Source organism: Bos javanicus, chromosome 11 (assembly GCF_032452875.1).
Source record: "Bos javanicus breed banteng chromosome 11, ARS-OSU_banteng_1.0, whole genome shotgun sequence".
Taxonomy (NCBI): domain Eukaryota; kingdom Metazoa; phylum Chordata; class Mammalia; order Artiodactyla; family Bovidae; genus Bos; species Bos javanicus.
The window spans coordinates 4,335,708-4,359,832 of NC_083878.1; the positions used below are offsets into that span (position 1 = coordinate 4,335,708).

General features: G+C 50.2%; 2 protein-coding genes across 5 annotated transcripts in view; one reads left to right on the forward strand and one right to left on the reverse strand.

Annotated features, from left to right (window-relative positions):
- The window catches only part of CRACDL (CRACD like), a 133,473-nt gene extending 113,382 nt beyond the window's left edge, over positions 1 to 20,091 (reverse strand). The window contains exons 1-2 of one of the 4 annotated variants that reach the window (XM_061431629.1): positions 20,004 to 20,091; positions 19,705 to 19,843 (exon numbers count right to left, since the gene is read on the reverse strand). The gene's annotated coding sequence lies outside the window, so the exon portion shown is untranslated. Of the gene's footprint in view, positions 1 to 19,022; positions 19,656 to 19,704; positions 19,956 to 20,003 lie in introns of those variants that run through there. The other 3 variants (XM_061431631.1, XM_061431628.1, XM_061431630.1) reach the window with 3 other exon arrangements.
- Positions 14,698 to 21,730, forward strand: LOC133256488 (serine/arginine repetitive matrix protein 1-like). The gene is made up of 5 exons (XM_061431318.1): positions 14,698 to 14,828; positions 15,901 to 15,954; positions 16,094 to 16,182; positions 19,863 to 20,868; positions 21,053 to 21,730. Exons 1-4 carry the CDS (start codon positions 14,698 to 14,700, stop codon positions 20,582 to 20,584), a joined length of 996 nt encoding a protein of 331 aa, XP_061287302.1. The 3' UTR covers positions 20,585 to 20,868; positions 21,053 to 21,730.
- Positions 21,731 to 24,125: the final 2,395 nt, after the last annotated feature.

Consider the following 24,125-nt stretch of genomic DNA (forward strand, 5'->3'; position numbering starts at 1 on the left):
AAGGCTCAGGGGACAAGGGGGGACAAGCTGTGGGAGAGGGGCTGCCCCTGGCAGCCCCCTTTCTGCATGGAACCAGAGGTGGCTAAGTCCCTCCTTTGAGCCCAGGACTACCCGGGAGGCCAGAGCAGAACACCACGGAGGACTGGCTCCTGAGCGCATGGGAGGCTGCTCCCAGGATCTTCTGGGCTGAGTGGGGCAGGCATGTGCCCATCATGCCTGTTACTGGACCACAGGGACCTGGGCTGCTTGGACCGGGGCGGATATGACTGTCTGGAGTCCTTCAGGAGCTGCCTGTGTGAGTCACTCAGTCCGACTCTTTGGGACCCCAAAGACTGTAGCCCGCCAGGCTCCTCTGTCCATGGAATTCTCTAGGCAAGAACACTGGAGTGGGTTGCCATTCCCTTCTCCAGGGGATCTTTCCAACCCAGGGATCAAACCTGGGTCTCCTGCATTGCAAGCAGATTCTTCACCATCTGAGCCACCAGGGAAGCCCCTATAGACTACAACCCCTCTTTTAAAAGTTTTTACATTTTGATTTTTTAAAAATTGTATATACTGAGATTTTTTTGTTTGGTGTTGAACTCCATGCCTCAGACACACTGAGCATGGAGCAGGGGCAAGCAGCCCCATTGGGGTGGGGGTGAGATGCAGCGGTAGGGACTGGTGGGGCGGGTGGGAAAGGGGCGGAGTCCCTGAGGGGAAGCCTCTGGAGGGCCGGAGTGGAACCTGGGCCCCAGGGCAGAGAGGTGGTCAACAACCCTGAGTGAGCGCCTCCTGGTCATGGGCACTCCTTTGTTCAGCCCACCCAAAACTTCCTGTTCTCCAAATCGATCCTACGTGACAGTGCCTTGTACCCAGTATCCCCTCTGACAAAAGAGAAGACCTGCCTATCCCCCAACACATCTCTCATCCTCACTCTGGCCCCAGGCTCTTTGTCACAGGTCCAGCTCCCTCTTCAGCACTCACCCACGGTCCCTCCTGCCTTCTTCATTTACCCATAGCTCATGAAGTGCCCTAGTGACTAAGCATCCTTCAGAAACACTCCTAAGGGTTCCATCAGTGAATGACTCACTCCCCATTACTGAGTATTTAACCTTGCTTCCAAATTTTCATCTTTATAAATTACATTGTGATGAACATCCTTGCATAGAAATCTTTTGATGGCAGATTTAATTGTTTCCTTGGGAAAAATTCCTAGGAGTAAAATAACCAGAATGAAGGGATTCTTTTAAGGGGAATTCTTTTAAGGGTTTTGGGAGAACTGCCAAACAGTTTGGCAGAAAGTATATATCTTCTTCCCTCTGAAAGGTGTATGAGAGTCCTTGCCATACACTTGCACCAAGAACTACACTCTGCAGGAACAAACAGAAACAACACGCACCCCAAAACTGTTGTTTTTGTTCAGTCACTCAGTTGTGTCCAACTTTTCGACCCCACAGACTGCAGCACACCAGGCTTCCCTGTCCTTCATCATCTCCTGGGTGCTCAAACTCATGCCCATCGAGTCGGTGATGCCATCCCACCATCTCACCCTCTGTTGTCCCCTTCTCCGCCTGCCTTCAATCTTTCCCAGCATCAGGGTGTTTTCCAATGAGTCGGCTCTTCACATCAGGTGGCCAAAGGACTGGAGCTTCAGTTTCCACATCAGTCCTTCCAATGAATATTCAGCATTGATTCCCTTTAGAATTGACTGGTTGGATCTCCTTGCAGTCCAAGGGATTCTCAAGAGTCTTCTCTAACACCACAGTTCAAAAGCATCAATTCTTCAGTGCTCAGCCTTCTTTATGGTCCAGCTCTCACATCCATACATGACTATTGGAAAGACCGTAGCTTTTACTATATGGACCTTTGTTGGCAAAATAATGTCTCTGCTTTTTAATAAACTGTCTAGATTTGATAGCTAATTTGATAGCAAAAAAATAGTATCTAATTTTATTATGTACCTATTGCTTTACTACTTTCTCACATTTCCTGGTATTTGCTTTTCCTCATGTGAATGAATTCACATCCTTTACCCACTTTCCTACCCGTCAGTTCATTCATAAAAAGAGTTCTTCACGGGACTTCCCTGGTGGTCCAGCAGTTAAGACTTTGCCTTCTAATGCTCGGGGTGAGGGTTCAATCCCTGGTCAGGGTGCTAGGATCCCACATGCCTCTCGTGTTAGTCACTCAGTTGTGTCTGACTTTGCGGCCCCACTGACTCCAGCTCGCCAGGCTCCTCTGTCCATGAAATTCTCTAGGCAAGAATACTGGAGTGGGTAGCCATTTCCTTCTCCAGGGGATCTTCCCAACCCAGGGACAGAACCTGGGTCTCCTGCATTGCAGGAAGATTCTTTACCATCTGAGCCATGAGGAAGCCCAAAAATCAAAAAAACATAGACTAGAAAAAAAAATAATATTGTAACAAGTTCAATAAAGGCTTTAAAAATGGTCCACATAAAAACAGTCTTTAAAAAAGAAACAGTTCTTCATATTTATTATCAGAGTTGTTTATGTAAGGCTATTTTTCATACATGTTGCTAAATTTTTTTCTCAGTTTATCAACTGAATTTTTATTTTGTTTTGGAATTTTTTTTCCTTTTGGCATACTGAAGTTTTGATTCTCCCAGGTGAACAAACAAAACAATTTTGGCCTTGTGGCTTCTGCTTGATAGTACATGTAGAAAAATGTTTCTCATCCCATCATTTCTCTTAAGACATTTATTTATTTATTTGGCAATGCCAGGCCTGAGCTGCAGGAAGTGGGATCTTCGGTCTTTGCTGCAGCATGCAGGATCATTTTTGTTGTTATGGCATGCATTTCATCTTATAATTTCCTACGTTCTTATCGAAAGTGGATTTAATAACTTCATTTTTACATTTAAAATTGTAACCCACGTGGAATATATTTTGGGGTTTGACATGAGTGAGAAACATGATGGTTTTTCAAGTGGTTAAATATTAATTCCTATTTTCCAGACTTTCTATTCTGTTCCATGGGTATGATTTCAATTCCTGGCCCCAAATTAAAATGTTTAGATACTTACAAATTTATAATATGTTTTAATATTGGATAGGTTATCCATCCAGATGCTGGCTGGGAATTGCATTAAACGCATGAATTAATTTGGGAACAACATGAATACACAAAATAGTATTACAGGAAATTGTTTAGCACTTGCAGGAAAGTGTTAAATACCTTCATTTACAGAACCATTCTCTTGGGTCTCCAGGTCAACTTTCTTCTGTTCGTGCAGGTTCCATACATTTTCCATTAGCATTCTCTCCATCTTTGATTCTGTCATGAGTGGAATAACTTCCCCATCACATTTCCTGACTTTCTTAGGGGCAGAGAGGCTGTGCACATTTAGCACGTAGGTGCTGTCCCTGCAATGTCCCCCAAGCCCAGCACATCTGGTTCCAAAGCCTTCACTGAGGGGCCACTCCTGAAGACTCCCGGGGCTGTGACCACTAGGGGGCGCCAGCGCTTTCCTGCGCAGTTTTTACAGCCTCCTCTTTTAAACTCCATCGCCCATGCAGCCCATGTCCCATCTGCCTCGGGCCAGATACTTCCTCCAACTGGAGGTGCTTCTTACTGTAGAAATGACCCTCACTCCATAGTCTGATTTCATCAATAATGTTGTTGTTTGGCTGCTAGGTCACGTCCAACTCTGTGCGACCCCATGAACTGTAGCCCACCAGTCTCCTCTTCCAGGCAAGAATACCAGAGTGGGCTGCCATTTCCTTCTCCAGGGAATCTCCCCAATGCATGGATCAAACCCGAGTCTCCTGCACTGGCAGGCTGATTCTTTACCACCGAGCCACTAGAGAAGCCCAGTGCCCCCCACTGCCAAAAGAATACTTCATTGCATATTAAAGGCTGCTAAGAGAGTAGATCTTAAAAGTTCTCATTATATAAAAGCATGGAATAATGATGTATGTATAAAAATGTATAGTAGCGAATGTTAACAAGAGTTATTGTGATCACTTTGAAATATATACAAATATTGAATCATTATGTTGTATACCTGAAACTAACATGTCACTTATACCTCAATTTAAAAATAAGTTAGCACAAAATAAATAAGATAAAATATTAGGAATTAAAAAAAAAATTTCCACTGGGTTTGCACCTTATGGAGGAGCCCTTACTCCCGTCTACTTTGGTGCTCCATCAGGGGACGCCGGGAAGGCCCGGCCCACAGTGCCGCGTGCTGACAAACAGTGAAGGAAGCTGGAGACGGCACCTCGGTGCGGAGAGGCCAAAAGGAAGAACGACTGCCAGCGGACAGGGAGGCCTCTGGGGCTGAGCACAAAGCAGAGCTTGTGTCTCTTCAGAGCAGATGGGGTGCAGGCCAGCCCGCATGCCTGGAATCTCCCCAGACAAGGTCCTGGGCTCCTCCCTCCCACAGCAAAGTGGGAGCTCTGGTCTGAGTAATCAGATCTGCCCAACCACGGCCCAGACACGCTCAGGTGAAGGCCAAGGCTTTCAGGCTAGGCCACAGGGCAGGTCCACGGGCAAAGCTTGTCCACACAAAGTCCAGTCCCACCCAGACCTCCTTAGTCAGCCGGGTAGGTGAGGCCAGGGCAGCCACAAGCAGGCTGATACCAAGACCACGTACCCAGGCTGGCTGATACCCAGGCCAGCGCCTTCCACCTCTTTGGCCTCCCTTGAATGAGGTGACATGGACAAGCAAAGGAGAAGGAAACATTTGACAATGGCTGGAGGCTGGGCACTGGGCTAGGAAGGCTCCTGACATGCACAGTCTAATTCAGTTACTGCCCCAACTTACAGATGAGGAAACACATTCAGAGGTGCAGTCACAGCCCCAAGTGACCAGCCTGGAACCAGAACCAAAAAAAAAAAAAAAATCCCATAATTGAGAAATACAATCTTCTCTGGTTTAGCTAAGATTCTGAAGGGCCTAAGAGTGCCAAGTGTGTCTATCCCAATGACACTGAAGCCTCAGGCACCCAAGCACTTGGTCCTGAGCCTGAGAAACAAGGGTTGTTTGCCTTCATCAAATGGGCTACAGCCAAGGTTTGGAGGCAAGGTGGCGGGGTCGTCTCAGGGTCCCTGCTTTTTCTCCAGGCCCTTTCTGCACCTGGGCGTGGGTAAGCCAAGCCACTGAGCAGCTCCGTCCTGCCTGGGTCAGCCCCGCCTCTGTGACTCTGCTGAGGCAGCTCCCAGGGTCAGCAGGTCCCTCGTCACACTCCCAAACACTGCACTGTGACTTCTGGGGTGCTAAGCACTTCTGCCTTCGTGGGTCCCTTCCTCGATTTAAAAACCTCCTTTAAATATATTTTACAATTTGTTGCTGTTGTTTAGTCACTAAGTAGTGTCCAACTCTTTGGGATCCCATGGACTGTGGCCCACCAGGCTCCTCTGTCCATGGGATTTCCCAGGCAAGAATACTGGAGTGGGTTGCCATTCCCTCCTCTAGGGGATCTGCCTGACCCAGCGATCAAACCCATGTCTCCTGCTTGGCAAGTGGATTCTTTACCACTGAGCCACCAAGGAAGCCCGTATTTTACAACTGCATTGATATAAAGGTGAATATATTATTGTATATTAAAACATCTTCTTTAACCTAAAGTTTGTGTTTTCCTTCTGATTTAAAAGATTAAAACATTTTGGGGACTTTGTTGGTAGTCCAGTGGTTAAGAATCCACCTGCCAACACAGAGGGCACAGGTTGAACCCTGGTCCAGCAACTAAGCTCCCACGTGCTGAGTGGCAACTGAGCCTGTGGGCCACAGCCTGTGAGCCCGAGCCCCACCTACTGAAGCCTGAGCACCCAGAGCCGTGCTCTGCAACAGAGAAGCCACTGCAACGAGAAGCCCGCACACGCAACGAGACGTGGCCTCTGCTCACCACAACTAGAGAAAAGCCTCACACAGCGACAAAGACCCAGTGCAGCCAAAAAAAAATTTTTTTAATTTCTTTAATTAAAAAAAGGAAAAGAAATGAAGACATGTTGTGGCCCCTAGAACTATCATGGACCCTCAGAACCATGTGTCCACTGGGCCAGTGGGCCCGGCCCCACCATGAGCCCCACAGGGTTCCCTGGACTCTCCCCACGGAACCCGGCTTCCAGCACGGCCAGGGTCTCTAGGACCCAGGCCCCACACGCCCCACCCCGGAGGGTCTGCTGCCCTCACCCATCACATTCAGTGCCCTTACGCTGATATCCTGATGCTGTGTCGACTGAGTGCCACGTGCTTGTGACCCCAAAGACTGTAACCTGCCAGGCTCCTCTGTTCGTGGGGACTCTCAAGGCAAGAATACTGGAGTGCGTAGCCTATCCCTTCTCCAGGGGATTTTCCCAACCCAGGAATTGAACCAGGGTCTCCTGCATTGCAGGTGGATTCCTTACCAGCTGACCTACCAGGGAAGCCCATGAGCGCCATGAACCTCAATAAATGTGTATTGAAGGAACGGGAACAGAGTGATTAGCAGGGAATTTTTATTAGTGGGACTACTAAATGAACCAATAGGTTGGTCTGAGGAGCTTTTGCCTGATTTTCTTGGCTCCATATATCATATTCAAATTGGTCTGACACTCAGCTCCCTCACAGGTCAATAGGCCAAGACGGCCTGTGAGCCAGAGCTGCTGAGAGAAGCATGTGTCTGCAAGGGTCTCAGAGCCTTCTGTTGGGTCCAGGTGAAAACAGTGGGGCCCACGGTGCCTCATGGTCACTAAGTGACCACAGCAGCCTGTACATTTCTAATCCTAAAGCTCTTCTGGGCTGTGACACTCCAGACCCTTTGGAAGTGAGTGCGGTAGCTGATGCTCAGGGACTGCTTTCTAAAAAATAAATCCTGGGAATTCCCTGGTTGGTCCAGTGGTTAGGACTCAGTGCTTTTACTGCTGGGGGCCTGGGTTTGATCCTTGATTGGGGAACTAAGGTGCTGCAAGCCATGTGGCATGACAAATAAATAAAGCCTGAAACAGAGAAAACTAAGCAGTAATTAATAATTGGAATTTTAGTATTATTTAGCCTAGTACATCTTTTAAATTTGTCTTCATGTTCAGTTACAACTCTTTTAGACTGCATTTTCTTAAATCATGTTTTTTAATTTAAGGTTGCTTAGTTGCTAAATAGTGTCCAACTCTTTTGCAACTCCATGGACTATATAGTCTGCCAGGCTCCTTTGTCCAAGGGATTTTCCAGGCCAGAATACTGCTTGTCCTAAAAAGGAAACTCTTGGGTGTAGAAAACTACACTTTTGTCTTACAGCAGGAGTGGAGCTTCATCCACTGCAGAAGCACAATGAGCCCAAGCACCCCCTGGTGGAACCTCCTGAAATTACAAGCAAAGTACCCAAGAGGAAAAAGCAAACTGCAAAAGGGCATTTCTACTTTTTTGAAAGCCTATAAACAATGAAATCTCCAAACACAAATCCTCAGTTCTTTACATGTGAATCCCTGACGGACAAGAATTATCTATAAATGGCATCAATATTATGTCACATACATACACAGGTTATTATTTTTAAATACATGTAAAAAAGTAGTCAAAGTGTTAGTTGCTCAGTTGTATCCAACTCTTTGTGACCCCATGGACTATAGCCCTCCAGGCTCCTCTGTCCATGGGGATTCTCCAGGCAAGAATACTAGAGTGAGCTGCCATGCCCTCCTCCGGGGGATCTTCCCCACCCAGGGACTGAACCTGGGACTCCTGTGTCGCCTGCACTGGCAGGTATGTTCTTTACCACTAGTGCCACCTGGGAAGCCCTTAAATACATGAAGATGTGATCAATAAAATCAGTCATCCAGATGAGCCTCAAAATTCATACTGTCTTTTTGTTTATATATATTTTCCTCATCGATATACTGATATACTGAAAATGTAGTTGCTGTCATGTAGAACGTTTCTCTACTTGTTCAGTGTTACAAAGGGACCCTCCTACTCAGAAAAACCAGGAACTCTGGCTTTAGGGGAGAACTGACAGCCTTTAAGAAACCAAACTCCATGGCTGGCCATCCTGGATGTTGTGTCTTAAAGTGAAATTCAGATGGGAATTCCACTCTGATGGACAGGAGCTTAAACTGCAACTTTGCACACAAGACTATATGGCCATGAGAAGAGCAAAGAACCGCTGTAATATCATGTTGATATTACAACAGAAGTGTTTATGTGGGAATTGGGATGGAACAAGAACAGATGATGTTTGGGCAGTATCTGCTCCCTCAGCCAATCCTGCCAGCACATGGTGAACAGTTCACTTGGGATTGCCCCCTGGAGCCAGAGAGACTCGAGAGGCAGCCACCCTGATGCCACCCAACCACTGATGTGGTGCTGAGACAGGGGTCCTGGCCTCCCGAGCTCTGGAGCCCTTCGCCACCCCCAGGTTTCAGGTGGTCACACCCGCTAGGGGTCCCCGGATGGAGACAGGCACACATCACATCTGCCTCCTGAGCTTTGGGTTCCTCACTTCCAAACAGGGATAGTCCTCTATATTCTTTAAAGCTGTAGCAAGAACCAGTGGGATCATGTAATTCCTTACATACCCAAGAGTGCCTGGAGCACAGCCCAGGCTCAGCTACCTGGGGCTCCAGTTCGTTCAGGTTTTATCCCCTCCGATGGCACGTTACAGGCACCAGGACTCCAGCTGGTCCACACGACGGCCCTCAGTGGTGGGGGGCTTGTCACATCCCCATTTTCCAGACGGGAACAGAGGTGCTGAGAGGCCTCACGGCTGGAGAACAGGAGAGTCAGACTTTGCAACCAGAGCTCCCAGTCACGAGGTCTTGCTCAATTTTAACTGGAATGTTTTAACATTAAAAGAGAGTGGGAGAGGGGGAGAGTGGGCTTCTCTGGTGGCTCAGTGGTAAAGAATCCACCTGCCAATGAAGGGGACACTGGTTCAGTCCCTGATCCGGGAAGATTCCACATGCTGTGGATCAACTAAACCCGTGAATCGCAACTCCTGAGTCCATGTCCCACAACTACGGAAGCCCATGCATCCCAGAACCTGTGCTCTGCAACAAGAGAAGTCACCACAATGAGAATCCCGAGCACCACAGCTGGAGAGGAGCCCCCGCTCACCGCAACTAAAGAGAAGCTCGAGCAACGACAAAGACCCAGCGCAGCCAAAAATAAATAAATAAATAACTGTGATAAGAGAGAGACAGAAGTGAGGCTTAATTACAATAACACAGCCTTTCTAACTCACTCTCGTCCACTGGTCACAAGATATCTGCCACTTTCACACAAACTGCCTTTGCTTCTTACAACAGCCCTGCAGGAAAGGGAGCCCAAGGCCCACGGGGTCAGCCTGGCTCCCAGCCACCTCCCCTGCTTTGCTGTCCTGCAGAAGCCACTGCAGGTGGTGGAGACAGGAGAGAAAAAGGAGGGTCCCCAGGGGCTCCAGTTCTGGGTGGGAATCAGGGAGGTGACTGGGGAGAGGTGCCCAGACCTTGTGCACACCCCGAGGGGTAATTTGCCCGAGAATGTTCACTCCCACTGAGTGAAACCCTGGAAGGACACTTCCTGGCCATTTCTAAGCTAACAGTTCCAGACAGGTTAGAACAGGCAATGAGGAGAGGACATCGGGTTCAGATCCCCAGTCCATGGCCCGGCGGTCGCGGTGAGGCTCTGTGCCTGTGTGCTCCTCTGGAAAACAGGGATGAAAACGAGAGCACGGGGCAATTCTGGCAGCACCTGGAGAACCAGCTAATGAGCAAAGGGCCTATTTCCAGGGGGAAATCATCTCCTGAGGGGTTTCCCAGGTAGCTCAGTAGTAAAGAATCTGCCTACGAATACAGGAAGACTCGGGTTCGATCCCTGGGCTGGGAAGATCCCGGAGAAGGGCATGGTAGCCCCCTCCAGCATTCTCGCCTGGAGAATCCCACGGACAGAGGAGCCGGCGGGCCACAGTCTAGGGCGCGACTGAGCACGTGCGCATCCTGAGCACGTGCACATTCTGAGCGGAGAGACTGAGGGGAGCTCACGCCTCTGCGGCTCACTAGCTGAGGTGCCCTGGCCAAGTTCCTCGATTTTTCTGGGCCTCAGTGTCCTTCTCTGTAAACTGCACAAGGTGATTGTAAGGACTGAATGAGACGCTGCAGATGAAAGACCCAAAATGATGCGTAACAGGCTTCAACACCACCTTTTGGTGGGAAAGAGACTGTTCCAATCACACACAGACTCACACTTCAGTAACCATTGAAAGCACGAGGTCGGGAAGGGGGTCCTGCAATGCGCAGACTGAACTGTCCAGTGATTATATGCCTTAACACACAAAATTCAGACTCTCACTGTATGTGCTTAGAAAAAACTGAAAGAAAAACATCTGTTGCCACTAAAACAATTATTTCAGTGTACTTCCTAATACACAATCAATGTACAACCCCCTAAAATTAAAGAACGGCAAATATCTATCACGTATAAGTCATAGAAAGCAGGTGCTGTTGAAAGCTAAGGCACATCATTTGGGATAGTGTGAATCACTGTTATTTTTGCTTTTTTTTTTAAAAAAAAAAAGACCTGGAGAAGGACTTCCCTGGCAGTCCAGTGGTTAAGAATCCGCCTGCCAATGCAGGGGACAGGATTCTACCCCTGGTCAGGGGACTAAGAATCACACCTGCCACGGAGCAACTAAACCCGTGAGCCACAACCACGGAAGCCTGAGCGCAGCAACAAAGACCCAGCAGAGCCAAAAAAAAAAAAGGAAAATAATACATAAAAAACATGGGTTCTTTGATGCGCCTTGCTGACAGCATGACCTGCTGGGCTCTCCAAGGGCTAGTTCCCACCTGGAGTTAGGGGGCCAGGCTCCCTCCTCACCACCCCCCCACCCCAGAGCTTTCAGCTAGGGGGCATCAGCTCGTTTTAAACAGTGCTTGTCTAATGAGAGGCAAGGACCACGAGGGGCAGAGGACCTGTCGAGGGTCAGGAGGGCACGCACCCCAGGTTGGTGGCTACCCACTGCTGTCACCCAGACCCCCTTACACCAGCCCCCCGGTGAACTCTGGGTTGCTAAGGACATAGTCTTTCCTGGAATCCTTCCTCAAGAATTCTTTCCTGGAACAACTGAAAATACAGAAACGACTCAGAGGGGGAGTTTGGAACTCTACAAACACCTGAATTCACACTAATTACACACAAAAGCCTGCTGGAAAAGGCAGGGAGAAACATGGTTCATACGTTACCTGCTGATCAATTATGGCTCATGGGAAAGATTGGCTGTTAGCACTAAGCTAACTCCTGCTTCCAACCCACGCCTGAGAGCTCAGGGCTGTTCAATGGGAGTGCGACATTGCCTGAAGGGGCAACACGACTCAGCGTTCCCCAACAAGAGAAAAGAACCAGACGCCCCCTGCCCCTACTCTGGCCCATGCCATCCTGCAGGCAGGCCTGGGGTCAGGGGGTTGATTTTCAAATAACTGGTCCATCTAAAAGGCAAGTCTACAGGAATTATTTCTATGTGGCTTCACCTTGAGATAGACACAGATATACAGATTCAGATATATAGTGGGCTTTTTTTTTTTCCCAATCCATTTGAAGCTCAGGCTGGGAAAGCTTCCAATCTGGTTTCTGAGAGAGAGCAGAAAGGGGGCTAGGGTCACGGCAAAAGAGCTCAGAAGAGAAGGGGACTGAAATGAAAACCTTATCTGGGAAATGACCTTGACATTCTCTGGAGAGGACGAATGACTGATTCTGCGAGGCAGGAACCAGGCCCTCGGAATCCAAGGCTAAATTCTGTGAATCTCACCTCTGTATGCATCAAATCAAAGACAAAATGTACAAATTATGAAGAAAAGAAAGAGAGAGAACGGTTGAGATACAGTTCACCCCACCTGGCTTGTTCACTGCCTGCTTGAGGCTGGAAAACCAAGACCTCACTTCCTAGCCCCTGTCCAGGCCATGCTGCCCACCTGGGAGAGTTCACTGTCCCGCTTTGTTAAGAGGCACCACGGTGGATGCGTCCGTTTTCCTATGGGGGGTTGGGGTGGGGGGTGGTCCCAAAGCCTCGGCCGCAGTTTCAGGATGGACGCCGAGCCTCAGGGTGGATGCTGAGCCCCAGGGGGGACCCCCATCTCCTCTCCCCTGCCCCCCATGTGGTAGGTCTGGGGAGGGAGGCAGCTCCCAGCAGGACAGCCCTGCAGGTCTGGTTGGAGGCTGAGCTTTCAACAATTCTGTTATCTTTGAACTTCCTGCACTAAATTCTCTTCTGCTTAAAGGAACTGGAGCAAATCTTGAATAGCACAGACGCTGAAGATGCTGTTGACCAAAATACATGAAATCTCATGGGGAAAAAACTTCAGCGGGAAAAGACAGACAGACTTTGGGCAGGACATATCAAAGGAAGAGGCTTGTGTATACACAGGAAATCAGTCTTTCGAGAGGGACTTGGAAGGAACCAACCAGACAGATGTACAAAAGAGCACAGACAATGATCTTCATTCTCGTGGGGCTAAAGGACAAAAGGCTGAACATGGACGAGGTACATGTCCATTCAACAGAGGGTGAGTAAATGGGGGCCACCCTCACCCTGGAGTCCTCTGCAGCCGGAAGAGTTGGTGCTACAGAAGTGTATCCAATAGCGTGGAGAAGAGACTCAACACATGAAAAGGTGGCCCAGGAAACAATGTAGACATTACTTCTCCGTATTAATTTATACTTTGTAAAAAACTTTTTATTTTGTATTGGGGCAGAGCTGATTAACAACGCTGTAGTAGTCTTAGGTGAGCAGCAGAGGGACTGTGTATGCTCCACCATACATACACACGTGTCCATTCTCTCCCAAACTCCCCTCCCGTCCAGGCTGCCACATAACACTGAGCAGAGTTCCCTGTGCTCTACAGCAGGTTCTTGTTGGTCATCCAACACAGCAGTGTGTACACGTCCATCCCAAACTCCCTAACTACCCCTTCTTCCCATTCTTCCCTACTGGCAACCATAACAACACCTACTCCTGTGAACACACGTGTATAGGCGTATCTGGCACAGCACACACCAAGACCGGAAGGAGACGCTGCCCCAGATGTCACTGCTGCGCCTGCTCACGCTCTGCCTCCAGGTCTGCTGGATGGAAGAGACTGTCTGTGAAACGGCACCTGGCCTCAGGCCACCCGAGGGGGCAGCCAAAGGGCAGGCTGCCAGGACGGAGCCCAATCACAAGTCTGGTCAGGGCCCCAGATGGCAGGCAGGCTGGTCCCGAGCCAGGCTCGCCAACTTCCAGGCCTTTCCCACTTGCCAGCCTGGCCAAGTCTTGTCTACAGTGCTTGCGCCGCCACTGAGAGACCCCGAGGTTGCCCATGAGCTGCTCCTAGTAACTGCAGCTCTAGAACGTGGTGCCCAATAAGCCGTGCTGACCAGAACCCCTTGATGCACAGACTCGCCTTTGCCCACGAAGGCCCGACACAGTGCCATGACACTCGCTAAGATGACATTGCTGAGTCTCGGAAAACAGGTGACTCACATTTGCAAGATGTTTTGTGTTCGTACATTAAGAATCCATTTACACCCTGAAAATACACTGGAAACGCTAATACGCTAAATGCTAAATAAGATGATTTAAAGATCTTTCCAAAGGCGCATACAGCTGACACCCAGCAACACACCAAATACACAGGGCTGAGTCTATCCCTGTGGAAATGACCCCAGGGCAAGGAGGGTGGATCACCAGGTGGAGTGGTGCAGGTTCAGACATTGAGTGGGTGGGGTTAAACTTCCAACAAACCCCATCCTCCTCCCACTCCTCTCACTGAAGCTTCTAAGTCATGAATCTTCCACGCAGGAGAACCCAAGAGAAAGTTCCTGCTACCAGGCTGAAGAATTGATGCTTTCGAATGGTGGTGCTGGAGAAGACTCCTGAGAGTCCCCTGGACAGCAAGGAAATCAAACCTGTCAATCCTAAAGGAAACCAACCCTGAATATTCATTGGGAGGACTGATGCTGAAGCTCCAACATTTTGCCCACCAGATGCAAAGAGCCAACTCATTGGAAAAGACCCTGATGCTGGGAAAGATTGGGGGCAAGAGGAGAAGGAGGCAACAGAGGATGAGGTGGGTCGATGGCATCACCAACTCAACGGACATGAATTTGAGCAAACTCTGGCAGATGATGAAGGACAGGGAAGCCTGGCATGCTGCAGTCCATGGGGTCACGAAGAGTTGGACACGACTGAGCGCCTGAACAACAACCACTCCTTGGGGAGCATGGTGGGAGGAAGAATGAATAATTAAGCAGGCAAGCTGATGGAACATGGGGCTGAGGAGTGAAGTATCCAACCCAGGTTAGAAGAGCTGGTGCCAGTGGAGACCAGCTCGCTGCACTTGCCACATGGGTTGCAGAGCCCTGAAGGGAACTCAAGTGACCCAGGTCAGAGCCCCCATGCCCACTACACCTGCCCCAGCACCCATGAGGTACTGAGGCTGTGCCTGGCCCCAGAGCTGCACATAGAGCAAGAGCCGAGCCGAGAGCAGTCTGCACAGGCTCGGAGCAGCGTGTCCGGAAAGGACAGTAAACAGGATGAAGGACTCTCATAAGATAGGTTAAGTAGAGACAAACACTCAGTAAGGAGAGCATGTGTGCATGCAACATAGGGAGGTGTGGAAGGACGGACAGACACCTGATATTCATGAGATGCTAAATATACCCAGGTCACTGGGCAGTAAATATTCATGATACACTCAGTGCTGAAAAGGTACTAAATATTCACAATATATTCATCCACAGGAGACTAAACATACGACAGGGCCTTGATATGGACTGTAATTCCGTCACCCACGGGCGACATGCAACGTGGTCCTCTGAGCCACCACCGTCTGTCATGCTCATCAGCCGGTCACAGATGCGGCAGGGCAAAACTGGCCCTACATCTCGCCTGCAGAACAAGTGTGTGTATGCGTGTGTGGGCGCAGGGGGTGACTGGTTCAGGGCACTTCCTGTCAGTAGCCTGGCTGCTAGTACTTGTAACCATGTTAGCGGGAAAAGCTGACACTGCAGAGGGAGACAGAGCATGCGAGCCCTGTGTGCCCTGGGGCTCAGGAGCCGGGCAGATCCCACCTGCTTGCACGCTCCCTACCTCTGTTACCTGTCCCCTCTCTCTGCCCTGGCTCCTCACTTGAAACTGCATCAAGCTCATTTCCTACCTAGAGGAGGAAATGGCAACCCACTCCAGTATTCTTGCCTGGGAAATCCCACGGACAGAGGAGCCTGGCGGGCTACAGTCCATGGGGTCACAAGAGAGTCGGACACAACCGAGCACAATAAGGTAATTCCCAACAGGACCTCTACCACTAGCCCTGCTCAGCAGTGCTCTACACAGCAGACTTGCTCGTTGTCCTGGATCACCATCAGCTCTCAGACCCTTCATTGCTTTAGGATCCTTTATCAGGGGGTCTTATGTGAGTAGTGTTAGTCGCTCAGTCCGTGTCTGACTCTTTGCAACCCCATGAACTGCAGCCCGCCAGGCTCCTCTGTCCACGGAATTCCTCAGGCAAGAATACTAAAGTGAGTTGCCATTCCCTTCCCCAGGGGATCTTCCTGACCCAGGGACTGAACCCAGGTCTCCTGCATTGCAGTTAGATTCTTTACCATCTGGGCCACCAGGGAAGCCCCTAGGGGGTCCTAATCAGGGATCAAAATAAATGCCTTTTTGCTTATTAAGAAAGACAATGGTAGAGTAACCACTACAAATAATTCATGAGGCATTTTCTCCGCTCATACAGGATCTCAAGTGATGCTGGTATGCGTGAATCCCCACCCCCATGCTATGGGGTCACAGGGACTCTAGGTGGCAGAGTGGAAACCAGAGCCCTGACTGCCCCCCTCAACTGGACCACTTGCTTTAAGAAAGCAAAACACCTCTCACATTTTCACGACCCCCCACTCAAGCCAGCCATTCTGAGAGTAATTTCTTGGGAAACTCGCACACCTGACCTAAGGCTTCTGCTGCCTCCCACAGATGTGAGAATCTGGGGACAGAAAAAAAAAAGAGACTACTGTCTGGACCCCAGAGGTGAGTGGGTATTCCAGAAGTTCTCAAACTTCATACATTCAAAAGCCCATCCCACACTGGGGCTAGGAAGACACTTGAGCAAATAAACAACATCCTACTCCTCACCTTTCAAAAGGCTCTTTAGCAATTTCTTTCACAGACAGCTTAATCATAAGAAACAGATCTGGGAGCTCTTCCTACCCAGATCTGCACAGGAACAGTGCCAGTGTCCACAAGGAGCCAACACAGGTAGGGGTGTCCCTGGTTGCATGGCCACCCCTGTCCGATCATTTCTTGTCAATCTGCCACTAAATTCGCTGACTATTCCCTGGGATCTACTGGTTAGTGTCCTGCTGAGCTCAGGGTTATGGGTCATAGCATATTAAAGCAATACAAAGGATGCTACAGTAATTCCTTAGAATCATCAATGTGCCTTAAGGACCATTTACCTGACCTGAAACTTTGAAATGCGCTTCCGGGTGCAGATAACTGAGAATAACAGGATTGGATGAGAATTCCTCTGATTTCCATTCAGCTGGGGGAAAATGCCAGGCATTTAGAATGCTGACCGTGACTATGGTCCAATGTACAGATACAGGTACCCTGACAACAAAAGGGATAAGCCTGACACCAGGAAGAGTTAACTAAGAGGTGAGCCCCAAAAGACCACTCCTGGGGAGTCTTCTGTCTTTATGGACTCAAGAGGTCCTTCCCAGTGGGAAGAAGAGATAGTAAGGAAGTTTGGGATGGACAGGTACACACGCTATATTTAAAATGGTTAACCAACACAGACCTACTGTATAGCACAGGGAACTCTGCTTAATGTTATTTGGCAGCCTGGGTGGGAGGGGAGTTTGGGGGAGAATGGATACATGTATATGTATGAGTCCCTGTGCTGTTCACCAGAAACCGTCACAACATCGTTCATCAGCTATAACCCAATACAAACTAAAAAGTTAAAAAAAAAAAAAGAAGAAGTCCTCCCCATGGGAAGTTCTCTTTAATCTCACATGTGGCCGAGTCTTAATGTTACTTAAAGTCCCTCCTCCTCTGAGAAGCCCTCCCTGACCACTTTGCCTTCTACCCACAAAGTGTGAACAAAACCCAGGACTTGTGAAGGGCTAATCAAGTTCTCCAAACAATTCCTAAGGATCCTGAAAAATCAATTACAACTTGGATTTTTCAGTATTTTTCCTGCCGCTTTTGGTAAATGCCAAGCTTACAGTGGATCGTTCTGATGATGAAGCAGCAGCGGCATAAACAGCACGATCGTTTGGAAAACACCAAAGCATATGAACCTGGTCTACTGCGCTGGGCTCGGAGTGTGTAGGCAGACAACTCTTCTGTCCTCCAACCACCAAAGCTTCAAAGCTACTCTTTCCCCATTTCCTCCCCATCCCTGACTGGTAACTCCAACAGGCCCTACAGTCTTTCCGGTCTTTTTCAGGTAATAAGAAGTCCAGGGCAGATAACGGAGGTTGACTTGCCCAGAAGACGGGGGGATGGGGGAAGGGAATTTCTGGTCTGTTTCCCCAGTTTGCTGCCCCCCAGCTTCCTTCCCACATCTCCAGGGTGCATCTGGTTTCTCCAGGGAGGGGAGGAATTAAGATATACAAGTTGCTGAAATTCCCTCTACACATCAAGAGCTTTACTCTAAGCCCCCATGTCCAGAGGACAGGAGATACAACCTAAGAAAGATTCCTGCCTTTCATGTCAAAAAAAGAAAGCTCTTCCGATACAGGGAGAGAGGAACCTGGAGCCCCCAGCCCCTTTACACCCAGCCTGGAAGAGAGAGGTTAGTGAGGGAAGAAAAACCCCAGGGGATTGAGAGGGACATGGAAGGCTGGGGGGAGTTTGTCCTGCTTATGGCTAGGAACACAGGACCGCTCAGACTAGGGCTATTCCACACAAACTGGGCAGGTTCCCAGATGCCCAGCAGGGACCTGTTGAGGACACAGGGTGCGGAGACCTCAGGGCCAGATGCAGGAGCCTGGTCCCCATCTGTGTCTCACTCCAGGGACAGCTGGCTGGACAATGCTCAATGGAAACAGGAAAAGGAGGCTCAGTGGTGGGAAACCCATCAGATGACAGCAAGAAGCCACGCTCCCCACACCTTGAAGTGCTGCAACCTTCTCCTGGAGCCCAGAGACTACCTGCCCCAGAGAGTGGGCCCCAGACAGTGACCTGGAGAGACGGAGACTGACTTTCCGGGGACTAAGCTGCTTTAAGCTAGATACCGACTCAGATAAAATCCTTTGAATTAGGCTCAGGAAAATCATGATCAGGACCTAGGACTAGACATATCAAAAGGGAACCAAAGTCCCTTGTTCAGGGCAGCGAAATTAAGTTCACATAAAAAAGTAAGTTGACCTAAAAAACTCTGCACATCCCAAGGAGGAGGCTGGTGACCTTCAGCCCTCCACAATAAACCCCGGGCGAGAAACATCTCCACTCGGATCGAAAGGCTTCCTCAGGGTCTCCATGCAACACAAGCAGAGCTTATAAGCATGTCTGTGCACAGGCACGTAGCTAACCTCCCCAGGAAGAGCGGATGGCTGCAAGCTTGCCCAGGCAAACCCAGCCTACTGTGCCACCTCAGAAAACTTACCCTCCAGAGGGCAATGCACCTTCACCCACAGTCTCATTTAACCCCCTGAGCTGGCGACTGGCACTCCCTTTCTGCTAAGTCAAACCAAGACTCATCAAGCTTCGGTGACCGGCTCAAGATCACCCAGCTGAACAACAATATGAATAGGACACCCACCCTTCCCTGAGCCCGAGGGGCCTGGTCCCACGCAGTGGCCATATGCTGTGTGTGAGCCGGGCAGCAGCCTTGCAGGTGCCACTTTTTAATTTGTTCATTGAGGACAGCTGCTCAGAGAAGCTAAGAAACTTGACCAGGAGGCAAGTCTGGACCAAGGGAGGCCCTCGCTCCAGGCACAACATTTCAGGGAGTACCAAAGACTCCTGAAGACAAACGGTACAATGGACTGTTTCAAAACATCAAAGTGAACACAGAATCCACACTGCACAAAACACATCACAGTTTTAAATAAAGACAGGATCTGTAGTACTGATTTTTCTTCTACCTTAGGCTCCAATATGGCTCAGCACAACACTGGGGCAGAGAGAAGAAACCAGCCCCGCTCAGTCCTCCACAGGCCCCACAGTCAGGGACCGCTGATGTGACTGCACAGACTCTAGAAATGCTGCTCCCCACAATCCTACCGCCTCACATGGCTCTAAGGAGTGATCACGGCGCTCCATCATCCCAGGTGTGAGCTCCAGGGAGACCAGGGTCTAAACAGATTCTATTCCACGGTCACGTGCCCGAATTATGTAAATGAAGGAAGCGTGCCGGCTGGAATAGGGAGTGGGGATATTTTAAGCTATCAGTTGAGGAAGGTGTGGGGTGGGCGCTCAGAGGCTCACACAGCTGCTCGTCTCCCACTTGATAGATTTATGGCTCAAAATTAAGTATTCAGCAGGGACACCGTGCCAGCTGCCGCTTGTACCGACACGAGTCTAACCCCAACGGTGGTATTCCTTTACACTTTGCATTTCCAAAGCCAAAGCCTGGTTGGTAACTAGTCCACTGGAGTAACCACTCAGGCTTTGCTCACTGTTCACCTCGTATTAACGCCCCATCTGAGAGGAAACGTCCGTTCAACAAATAGGTGTTGATTAAAAATGTGAGCATTTCTTAGATCAACCCCAGAACCCCTCAATGGCAACCAAAGCCTAAAACGTGTATAACAAATAAAGCATTACCTGAAGCAGAAGAGTTAACGACCGTCCACTCCTCTCCCCTGCCGCGGCCTCTGGCGCCAGGAGGCACCGACACTTCGTCCACCAACAACTTCCCCCGGACACACCGACTCCCCTCGTCGTGTGTTTTCTGAGGCGTCACCTCACGATTCAAAGTTAAGTCCGGCGAAGTCAGCAAAGGGAAACTTCGGGCACTTGGGGGAGCGCGTCCGGCCGGACTCGGCCGCGGGGAGGGCGCTCCGTCCGCGTGGCTGAGGGGGTCCCCGGCTCCGAAACCCCCGCCCCAGTCCCAGCCCCGGTACCTGCACGGGAGCGCGGGCGGCTCCGCGAAGCGCCGGAGGCTCTGGGTCCGCGGGGTGGGGGCGGCGGGGCCCCGGGAGCGCGGACGCGCGGCCCTCACGCGGCGCAGCAGGTGGCCGCCCGGCCTCGCCGCCGCCGCCGGTCGGGGGCCCGAGACCCGGGCGCGGGCGCGGGCACGACCCTCCGGCGCCGGCGCTGGCGCTCGCCGGGCCTCGGGCGCGCTCCCCGGCCCGGGCGCGCCGGCTCGGCTCTGCGGCTCTCCGCACGGCGGGGGCGGACGCCGCTCCCCTCTTCTCGCTCCGCTCGCTCTCCCGCCGCGCGCACCTCCCCCGCGGCGCGCCGCTCCCGCCGCCCGGCCGCGCTGAGCCGCGAGCTCGTGGGGGTGGCGCCCGCGGGCCCGGCTGCCGGCGGGGAGCCCCCTCACCAGCCCACGGAGACCCCGCCTAAGCCGGCCCGCGCGGGGGCGCTGTCGGAGCTCAGGGCCTGGCGTACCCCCTCTTCCCCGCCTCCCCCAGACGACCCCGACGGTCCCGTGGACGAGGTGCCCCCGCTCCGCGCCCCAGCGGCCCCGACTGCACCCTAGTCTTCAGGGGTCACCTGAGGGCTCCGCTGCCCGACGGCTCTAGGCTTGGGATGCTCATCACCCGCCTCGCCAAGCCGGCCACGGGCCGGAGGGAGGGCGCCGCGAGTGGGAATTGTGTGTTTGAGTAAAAGTAAAAGTTGTTTTCTATATAACCTTGTGTGTCCGGAGAGTCTCCAGGCTAATTCGTGGGATGAATCATTGTTGTGACACTGCAAACGGGGAAGAAAGGCTGCCAGCGGCCTCGCAGCCTCTCCTTACTTTCTTGTGGAGACCCGCCGGTCCAGGTAAGGAGATTGGTAAGGAAACGTTCTGGCCTCGGACGGTCGCTCAGCGGCGACCAGAGAGCTGGCCCGGAAGCCTGGGCCTGCCAGTCACACAGCCCCAGACGCCCCCGCCCCGGCCACGTGCCTACAGAGCAGGGAGCTTAACCTGCAGGGAGGTAAGACCCACGTGAATTGTGACCCGCAGGGAACGGAGGCCACTGCTGCTGACCCTTGAGAAGCTTCCATGCCAGCTAGAAGAGCTCATGCTAGTAGCACATCGATTGATGACCAACGTCTGAGTCTTCAGCTATGTTGGCGCCTTTACATGGGCACACTCGGAATCTGCAACACATTTTAGGTGGTGGGTTTGGGGATTTTCCCTGCGGGCACTGAAGACCCAAGAAGCTCGTGTTTGTACCTCTATCTGCAAAGAGCCAGGGGAGAAGCTTGGAAGGGTCTCTCTCCACTCTTGGCTTTAACTGGAGCAAAATCCCAAATAAAAGCGTCAGAGGCAGGGTAAGGAGGTTAAGGGGCTTCCGAGGTGGTGCAGTGGTAAAGAACCTACCTGCAATGCAGGAGACCTGGGTTCGGTCCCTGGATCGGGTAGATCCCTTGGCGGAGGAAATGGTAACCCACTCCAGTATTCTTGCCTGGAAAATTTCATGTACAGAGGAGCCTGGCGGGCTACATACAACCCATGGGGTCATAAAGAGTTGGACGCGCTGAAAGCGACTGAGCACCTCAGGGCACAGAAAGAAGTTAAAGACAGATCGCAGTTATTTGAGCAAATAAAGAGAAGTTTACTTATGAAAATAAAATTTGTATAATCCCTTTGGAATAAACCATTCTCTTAAAAACCCCTTTTGCTGTTAAGTGCTTTAAATTTCCTGTGTGGAAGGAATAAAAATATATTGTGAATCAGTCTATAGCCCCCCAGTTTAATAACCTGCACTCATAATGGACAGGTGACTCATGAAGATAAGAGACAAGGACTCAGTTAGGGGGGTGTGTGCTTTTTTGAGAATCCTCAAACTACACTGAACAACTACAAATAAGCCTGCACCCCCTTTTCTTCTCTCCCACCTTGAGCCTCTGCTCCTTGCTGTTAAAAATTACATTTATTTGTTGTAACTCCTAAATATTTACTGACTCCATAGATCGCCTTTCTAAGTAAGGATTTCATTTGTTTTTGTAGTATCTTAAACTTCTGGCTTTATTTGTGTGTGCTGTGGGTGGCTTTTGAAGTTCCTAGGGGTTTTGAGAGGACAAAACCCAAAGTTCCTGGTGATTAGTTAAGGCTGAGAAAGAACATGGTGTCAACACCCAAAATAGAAAGGGTAGGGGAACTTTGTGAACATGTTAGAAAAATGGGAAAATATCCGGTCCTGGTAGAGCAAGCTTTAAAAGTGTTGAAAGGAAGAATGCACTCCCCCTTCCTCAGCCCCCAGGGCTCCTCCAGTGCCCTTCAAGGGAGCTCTTTTCCTCTGTAATGCCTCTTGGACCAAACCTTGAAGCCAGGTTGAGAAAAGGCTAAAATGTCAGTAACCATTTGCCAACGGTTTCAAGGAAACAGCCCCCACGTAGAGTTTCTGGAATCTTGCACAGACAACCATAAAGCAAAGAGCAGACGGTTGGTTTTGGGTTTTGTTTCGTTTTTTTTTTTTTTTCTGGAACTCCAGAAAAATCTCGCTCATCTATCCCTGAACGCTCCCTCCTGGGGAAGGAGAACCTCACAGATAAGGCAAAAGAAAGAGCTAAAGCTGTGCTATCTCAGGACTTCCCTGGTGGTCCAGTGGTGAAGACTTTGTCTTCCGATGCAAGGGCGTGTGAGTTCGATCCCTGGTTGGGGAGCTATGATCCCACATGCCTCACAGTCAAAAAACCAAAACATGAAACAAAAACAATATGGTAACAAATTCATTAAAAAACTTCAAAAGTGGTCCGTATCAATCAGTGAATATGTTGCATATCATTTGGGAATGCATTTCTATCAAACAAGACCTACTATTATCCCATCTTACAGAAGAGGCACTGCTGTCATCTCTCTGTTGTGGGGAAATAAGGTGGGTGCCCAAGGTCAGGCAGGAAGGAAGTGGCAGAGCCAGGATTTGAACCCACAGTCTGCAGTCCTGGCACTGAATAGGCTGCCTTTCTGCTGTGTGTACTCAGTCCTTCAGTCGTGTCCAACTCTGCGACCCTGTGGACTGTAGCCCACCAGGCTCCTCTGTCTGTGGGATTTTCCAGCCAAGAATACTTGAGCAGGTTGCCATTTCTTCCTCCAGGGGATCTTCCTGACCCAGGAATCGAATCGGTGTCTCCTGCATCTCCTGTGTCTCCTTGCAGTGGCAGGAGGATTCTTTACCAGTGCGCCTTCTGGGAAGCCCACCTTTCTACCAATGGTACCTAATGCTGCAAACTGAAAATGCTTTAAAAAGAAAGGACATTCACCATTCTCCACTCTCAGGAAGAAGCACCCTTTGGAATCTCAGAAAGAAAGATTATTTAAGTCTAGTCTGCTCTCTACTGAATAATCACAGACCAGAGGGCTGTCACTGGTGGGATGGAGAAGGGGGTCTGCCAGAGGCGCCAGGCTCAGTAGCCCAGGATGGTACCGAGAGACTCTTCTGCAGGAAACGGCTTCACCCCAGGCTTCTGCTCTGGGGTCTTCATAAGACACTTGTTCTGCCTGTTTCCCCTTGGGTTTCAAAATACAGACACCCCCCCCCCGCCCCCCCGCATCGGGCCGGATGAGGATTGGAGTCAAGGACCAGTCGGGAGCCATCTAGCCAAAAAAGATGTCAACTTTCTCATGACAACAAGCCCGTTGCCTGGGTGGGCCTTGATGACAGAAGTGGAACTGAACTGCCTCACTGTCCTCCTTCCTGCTCACATGGCATCATCGGCCACCACACACCCAGTTGGGTACGTTTTTGTCCACACAATCAAGCAGCTTCATGCATTTGTGCATTTTCGCTCTAACTAGTGATTAACAATTTTCAAGACCAATACAAGAGTCAAAAGGCTCTGTCTTGAAATCATACCTTTATTTCAGTGGTTCAGAATGTTTTTTCATAAATGTACAAAACATTTTATTTTGTAAATTAGATGTCACGTTAAGAGACCAAGTGGGCTTATGTTCAGAACAAGTTCAGGGAATTCTGATTTTTTCCCAGATGGAATGGTTTTTGCCTAATGTAGATAATATTTATCCTTTTGGGCAGTTCATTGATCTGTAGGAAGGTATTTCAGGTTTAGTGACGCAGGGATATTTGATAATT